An 8154-nucleotide genomic window follows, 5' to 3' on the forward strand; every position below is an offset into this window, starting at 1 on the left:
TTACGTTTTTGTCACCCAGTCTGAGAGATTGATTACCAAGAAATCAATATACAAAGAAGTACAAGTGAAGATTGATTGATAAGTTAAAACATTAAAACCGAGTCCTTGATAAACTTGGAAATACATTTTTCTCTCCGTTCATCAAATTAATGCGCTCAACTTTGCAAAATCATAATAAATGGAATTCACAATTAATTCTCATCTCTTAAAGATATTTTTTTTTAATTATGAAATCGTGTGTTCACATCATCTTACTTGACGCATTAAGAATTAAATTTAAACAAAAGAAAGAAGTACTCTTTTTATAATAATTTTATTCAGACATTAATAGAGAATAATTGTACATTGTGCATATAGATACCATTTGTTTTGAATCAAATTCTTCGTGATATCTACAATATAAACCATCTGGAATGTTAAAAGTTCTCGTTGGAATGTGCATGAGAGACCATTCTTCTTGGTGCATTGGCCACTGCAGACAGAATTGACTAATTAAATTCCTTCTTCGCTTGGCAAGCCGTTTGCAAGTAAGATGTAAAAACCGGTGAAATCCAGCTTTATAGTTCTTTCCAGGCAACTCATTTTGACCTAATTGGATATTAGGCCGTCCATGGGAAAAATGAACATTAAAAACGCAATCACGTGTCGTCTGAAGGGTTTGTTTGTAGATCCCGGTAGTAAATCACAGAGCCTATTAATTGTCCATCATGTAATTTACCACCCATTGGCAGGAATCCAACTTTCTGGAAATCGCCAATTTTTTCAAGGATTCTCTGAACGGCGACATTGTTGGAGAAAGTGTCCACGTACATTCCCATGTATCCAAGTTTCTTGGAAAACTCGATGGCCTTCCTCATGCAAAACTCACCAAGTTTTTGATTTCGTTCTGAACGTTTGACTATAATAAACGGGTCTACTACTCCACTCACTCCTCTATAGAACTTGCTGACCGCCAAAATGAACCCAGCCAATAGCTCTCCGCTTTCCTTACAAATCACGGCGTAACAGTCACTTCCTTCAATTTCCCGGCGGAAGTCCTTCTCGGAGTCGAATTCGTCGATCCCGTACCCGTCCCCGTTTTGAGCCGCCTCCTGTATCATGCAATAGGTCTCTGTGATTTGAGGTTGCGTCATGTAGTCAATGATGACGTGTCGTCCGTTTATCAATGATGTCACCATTGGTAGGGAACTGATCCAGGGGATTTCTTTTTCTATGAATTTGCTGACCTCTTGGTTAAGCAGCATCTCGATTCAGAGTCTGGTATATATACTAGTAAATCTGGAAAAACAAAAGAAACGTTACGGTACGTGATCAAAACATGAGTAATATAGAATAAGATTAATTGAATACACAGTTATTCCCTGAACTGCCTAATGCTTACATTCTGTAAGGTCGCCGCAGACTGAGTAAGATGGGTGTTTGATGGTTTATTTATCTATGACGCCTCGGCTCGCGAATCGTGTCTACTTAATTAATAATGGCCGCCAGAAAATCCGAAGCATGACGATCATCGAAAACAAGGGAAAGTAAACGAAGCTTAACAGAAGTCATTAACTCCATACAAACACCAACCGAGATTTCTAGAGTACAAAGCCACAATTATTACTACATTCAGAATGATGCACCCACTGAGCCGGTGGCCATTGATGATTTAAATATTTAAATTAATTACCGTTTAAGTGAATAGGGCCTTTTTTATTAAACCGCGTCGATTGACCACAAACCAGTGGTGTGGTTGGATAATTGATTTTCCGAAGTGTTTTATGTGACGCGACAAATATTTTTTTCCTTACATTAAACCATAGTTAAAACGTTTTAAAAAACAATATTTTACAGATTATAAAAAAATTAACACTTTGGGAGTAAATTATTAATAATTAGAAATTATAAAATGACAAAATCATACCTTTTGTGTATTAAGCAATTTGATATTTGAAGAACTTTAATTAGGCCTATTTTGATGTCGGTCTTGTTGGCACAGGTTGTCGGTTAAATATGGTCACACAGCTAATGTGTAGCGGCATTTTTGTGTTTACATATAGGTAAGGGGCAGGTCCCGTACAGGTAAATGACTACATTCGCCGTCCAGATTGGACGAGAACTTGGATTGCGGATAAATGACAGAGTGTTGGGATCTCGTCACGGATTTCGTCAGATATTTAAAAAAAAGAAAAGAAATATCTATACTATCAATTTGAAATAAAGCGAACAGGCCAGATCTATTTTTCATGTCGCTGTATATCTATACTGCATTTTATATCATTTTGGAAAAAATGAAATATTTTTAAAATTTCGAAATTCTTCATTTTCATTTTCAACTTTTTATACATAATTAATATATTTATATATCTTACTAAAATTTTAAGAGTTAAGAGTAAGATTTTATAGTGATACACAATTATGTATCTGATCTAGTTGAATATACCCACATGTATATATATTTACAGAATAACCACTTAAATATTAATTAATATTAAAACATAAACTTTTCTGTCAAAACCATATTTTTTTTATATCATATTATGAAATTTGGTTTTCGGTTTACTTAAATTATTCGGTTTAGGTAACTTATTTGCATTTAGAAAGATAATTATTATTGCGTTTGGGTATGTTCGGTGAATTAGATAATATTGATAGCACTTTGCCTGATTAAATATGAGAAAATCTCCAAGAGAACATATTGGACTTTCCCCATTTTGGCAACTTTTCAAATAGATCACATTTACTGGGTTGACGGTTAAATATAATAATAGCCGGCCTTGACTGACTGGATTATCAATATTTCTCTCTTATCGGGGGTCTTTCAAACGCAAACATAACCTAGACATCTTGGGTCAAGGGCACCTTATAGCGAATAAACATCTTTCTCGTGTGTTTAAACCCATTATTTCTGTCACATTAATCAGAATAATGATGTACTTTTTCCAATGAGGTGTCCCATTGATTTTTATTGAAATTACCGGTTGGGACAGCGTATATAGCAATATGAGATAAATAACAAGTTTACTGGGCTTCTTCAAATTTATTTTTAGGCATATTGTGTACCATCCAGTAAATTCATAAGATATACAAAAATTACATTATTGTAAGCATGAAGTCTTTAGTAACATTATTTTACTATCTGATAAACTTGATAACCGTTTTCCCTACATGTATATTTTCAAATTAATAAAAAGGTTATCAGTGCGTGCATTTGTGATAAGAATTTGATAGATTATTCTAATATTATTTTAATATAATCGTTTAGTTGTGTTTATTCATAAATATTATGTTGTGGTTTACCATGTGTATGTTTTAATCAACTTTTTTTTTCTTTTTTTTTTTTTGGCAATGAAAATAAAAAAACAATAAAATTGAAATTGTAAAGACAACGAAAGGTCTGCCTCAATTTTATAATAAAGTCAAATCTAACTACCCCCACCCCCACCCCCACCCCCACACACTCATATAGATTAACTATAATGCTGGGATGAGGTACGTCGGTCACGATGAAGACAAGATGTACATACTGTCATACATTTGTATATTACGCACTTCTCCTGCATTTGTTGTTTACGTAATATAAATTTATAAACACTGACACAGGTGCGACGATCAAAAATAAGTAATTATTTATTGGACAAGCATTCACTGCACCCCCTCTCCAACGTCTCGGCCAAAATACCTCGTACTGATGCACAGCGAGAATTTATTTTTTCATCAAAGTGTTTTCTTTTTCTCAGAAGTGGAATTTTTCTCCTTGTGGGGGTGCAATGTCCATTGTTGTTCACAACTTCATAAAAATCCATGTTTACTTGTTAAATAGAAAAAATATAGATCACATATATACTTTAGGCAGGTGTATCACTATGCTGCAAAGGTTTTATATCATTATTCTAGCTGCAAGCATTTAATAGAAAAAATGAACAAAACAGAGGGTTTTTTACTGTAAAGTTTATTATGTATCGTTCAAACAAAATTTGTGCCAAAAAGGCGTTCATATCTATAGAAAAATGTATGCATAGCAATGGTGCCGGCCGAAAAGAAGCGACCGAAATGCGAGAGCTTTGTTTGCAAAGATGTTTGATCCTTTGGATTTTACACCAGAGCAAACATTATATTGTTCCGATGAGCTATTTTTGAAAATTGGCATGAGATCTGTTGAACTTTAATTCAAAATAACGGCTATAAATAAGTTTCCATTCAATTTCTGTTTAAAGTGTGGGTTTCGGAGCAGAAGAATAATTTATCTGGGTGTATAAGATCTACATCAAGGTACTCAAATAGACTGCAAATAAAACACAAAGGTTTTGAAAATAGTTCAAAGGTTCAATATAAAGTGCTCTATTTTTTAACCTAATACATGAATATGTTCAAAAGTAGCTGATAACATTTAAAATCGACGATTCTTGCAAGTTTCAGGAAGAATTATAATCCATCATACATCAGTCAACTTAAATTTGAACCTTTCAAATATACGCCAGTTTTATTATTTATTACCTTATCTATTTTTTGAATGTCAATGATTTAAAAATATTGGCACGTAAATCAATTTACAATTTGATACTCCTTGGCGTTGTAACCGGGGGGGCTAAGCCCCAACCCCCCCCCCCTTTTTTTTTGGCAGTTAGACATATTAAACCATAACCCAAATCCTCCATTTTTGGTTTTACAAGATTTCTTATGAGTCAAGCCCCCCCCCCCCTTTAAATTTTCTTCCGACGCCATTGATACTGGCATTGGAATGATTCTTCAAATGCGTATAACAAATTCTCCTAAAAGTACAAGACAGAAACCTTCGCCCGACGTTATCACGCTCATACATGCAACACCTTTTAAAAAGTCTTTAGTTATGATTAAATAGAACTTGGTAAGAATATTCAGTAGTGACATCATCAAGACATGGACCCTTGCCTGAGTATGGTAATTATGGTACATGCTGTCTGCTAATTTATCAAGAGACGGTAGAGGCTGCACAAGCCGTCAGCGACTATAAATTTAGACTTTGTGATATATCCTTCATAGCCAAGTGCTTGATTATAGTTAGTCTTGGGATTTCAACAAAACTGCGCAAATTCATTTCTTATCTGTGCTGTAAGTTTTGTCATAAAAAAAACAGGTGACGGGCTAAATGATCATGACTTTTCACTGAGTCAAAACCCGAGGGCAAGGCCGCCCTAAAGTATGAAGAATTTCAAAATACAGGTAGGGACAAACACAAAGAAAGAAGTACCTTCTTATGTAACAAACTATTAATCATCATCAAACACATTTAGTTTCACTTATTTATATTCAGTTTGTTCATTTCGTCGGAATTATCCTTAAAAGGGAAAAAACGTAAACGTTAGTAGTAGTTTTCCATATAAGCATGTTATTTGTTCACGTGAGATACAGGCCTAATTATTCCTTTATTTACATTTTTTCTTTACGGTATGTTGGGAAATTGAAAAATTGCGGACAGGTGACGTACATTTCACATGAAAGGGACAAATACTTATGATGAAATAAAAAACGTCTAAAACTCAATCCTTTTTTTTCCCTACTTGTCAAATATCATTTTATCATAAATGTACAACAATATGATTTGCGTAAATAAATTTTATTTGATATCACTAACTTACGCACACAATTCTATCCCCTCATCACTAATTCCTCCCTTTTTATTAATCAGATTTTTTGTTAATATTTTGAAAGCGTTCAATGAGCAAAAAAAATGGGTGTTCCAGGAAATTGGAATTAATTAAAACAATAAACAGTTTGTTCTACTTAATGAAATAACCCTAAAAAAATCAAAAGGAAGTTTATTGATGGTCCAACCATTGCTTATTGATTTGATGCCACATTTGGCGGTAGACTTGAGGTTTGTTTGTGGGTGAGTGAAAAATACCACGTGTCACATTGATCACGTTTCCTTCTTTGCACTTTTATTGGTGTTTCGCGTATTTAAAAAATCCCCATATAAAATTTTGACGAAAAAACAATTTTCAGAAAATTTATTGTTTTCAAAATATGAAATGATTACTAGTATGTGGACGGATTTGTCAAACGTTCATATGGGAAATACATGTTTTAAGACGGCAGGGTGGTGGGGGCCATTTTTAACCAATATTTATCTCCTTAAGAAGAAGAGCTCTGTAAGACGCGTACGATAAAGAAAACTTGCAAAAATCGTAAATATTTTGAATTTTTTTTGTATACTTAATAAATCTTTATGATAAGAGTATCATATTTAAAATTTAAAGGCAAATATGTTGGATAATTTGTCGTCTATAATCCCTATTTGAGCTTTGGCCACGTATACAACTGTGTATTTTGCAGAATGGCAATATATTGCATGGTTATATTTAATTTTACGATGTCATGGCCAACGAATGCCATTATCTTAAACGTACCAATAGATGTATTCTCTCCTTGCGACCACCATGCTATTTAAAATAGAAAATATAAATCATTTAATGATTAAAATAATAAAGAGAATTTATTTCACAATGACCTGTAGCCATAATCATTGGATATTTCATCAAATTAAATCATAATGGCCATTTCATGCAGTTTATCAGGCCGCAAAAGAAATACTTGACATAAAAATCCAATTAATCATACCAGCTTTATTAAAAATGGCTGCCACCCTCGCCTGATGTAAATTTCACAAGGGAGGCCTCTGCTTCTGGTGCAATTTGATTGGACAAGATCCTGTAAGCTACCGTTTAAAGAATTAATGTCCGGAAAGAAATATGCGGAATGGAATTTATCTAGCATGGAATAAGAGAGTGAGTTGTCTATATGATGTATGACCTAAATAAAACATAAAGATTGTCAATTGTCTATTTTTTTTTCAAAATGTACAGACGTTTAAATTTCGTTGATTAAAAGTGTAAATGTACATGTATTGGAATTTCATGGAGAGAGAGAGAGAGAGAAAGAGAGAGAGAGAGAGAGAGAGAGAGAGAGAGAGAGAGAGAGAGAGAGAGAGAGAGAGAGAGAGCCCTGCATCTAGTTCTATTCAGACACGTGACGATACGTAACGATTTTGCTTCTTTGGTTCGAACCACAGTGTTTGCATGGTTGGCATTGCGGATAAAAGAACAGAGGTGAGGGTTAATGTAAAGGCTCACTGGCATATATTTACATCTACCAAGTATTATTCCCTCTATTTCTTACGGAAACTTATAGTTAATTCATAGCTATTTAGAAACAGCCAGACTGAAATCTACAGCGACTGAAACTGACAGGACCGAAGTTGAAACGCCCTGTTTATCGATTGGTAAAAATCTACAGCGACCTAAGAAATGTCACGGACTGCACGAAATAATCATGATGATGTCAGACTCAAAGTTCCACAGGAGACGATTTGGCTGTTTCTTTTAGTTAACGTACTTATGTGCATTAAGAGTAATCTAGTGAAATTTACTTACTTTTCGTAATCAATTTATTTATTAGTTAAAAGAAAGATGTTAATATAAACAATAAAATGCTTTCTTTGGTGATTCATGCGGGTTATGAAGGTAGCGATCATCGCAGAAAAAAATTACATAACGCGTTAACGCGGGTTATGTATTTTTCTGCAATGTCGTTACTTTTATATCCCGAATGAATCATCAAAGATAACCATCTGTGATTTTTAAAATTCTGTATTTGGGGACATTTGTGTTGTTGATTCAATGAACTTTGCAAATTAACTTTGCGATGTGCTGTTAACAATTAGTTGCTACTTTATAAGTGCCAACTTTGCTTATGTCATCATAAGAAGGTTAATGCTGCATATCACTTTGCTTCTAGACGTGTCACGTGATGTAGGAGTTCTAAGCGGCCATTGCTGACAATGGAGGTTCTGTCTTTTGTCGACGTCATTTTTTCTGCTTTAAAAGAAATGTCAATCCAGCAGTCTATAGTTGTGGTACATCTTATTAATTAATATTCCTTGGAATATGTATAAATTAAATCTAATTTACCACTAATAAGAAACAAAATGTATATGTTTTGAAGATATCATTGATAGATGATGACAGATGAGGCCACAGAACTGAGGGGTCGAGGCTACCAAGGCGCCAAATCAAGTGATGAAGGATTTAATTGACAGGTTGATTAAAACATCGAAAGATATCAGGGATTGAATATGGGAACTGAAGAGGTTTTACATGCACACAACAAATGAAGATTAATTTACCGTAATCC

General features: G+C 33.9%; 1 protein-coding gene across 2 annotated transcripts; it reads right to left on the reverse strand.

Annotated features, from left to right (window-relative positions):
• Nucleotides 1-297: 297 nt before the first annotated feature.
• Nucleotides 298-2055, reverse strand: LOC105318867 (uncharacterized). Of its 2 annotated transcripts, none has more exons than XM_011416165.4 (2): nt 1907-2055; nt 298-1278 (listed from the first exon to the last, which is right to left on the reverse strand). In XM_011416165.4, exon 2 carries the CDS (start codon nt 1242-1244, stop codon nt 639-641), a length of 606 nt encoding a protein of 201 aa, XP_011414467.2. In that variant the 5' UTR covers nt 1245-1278; nt 1907-2055; the 3' UTR covers nt 298-638. The 2 variants fall into 2 exon arrangements, with proteins under 2 accessions (XP_011414467.2, XP_011414468.2); XM_011416166.4 differs by lacking the exon at nt 1907-2055 and adding an exon at nt 1382-1823.
• Nucleotides 2056-8154: the final 6099 nt, after the last annotated feature.

The sequence above is a fragment of the Magallana gigas genome, chromosome 5, assembly GCF_963853765.1.
Source record: "Magallana gigas chromosome 5, xbMagGiga1.1, whole genome shotgun sequence".
Taxonomy (NCBI): Eukaryota; Metazoa; Mollusca; class Bivalvia; order Ostreida; family Ostreidae; genus Magallana; species Magallana gigas.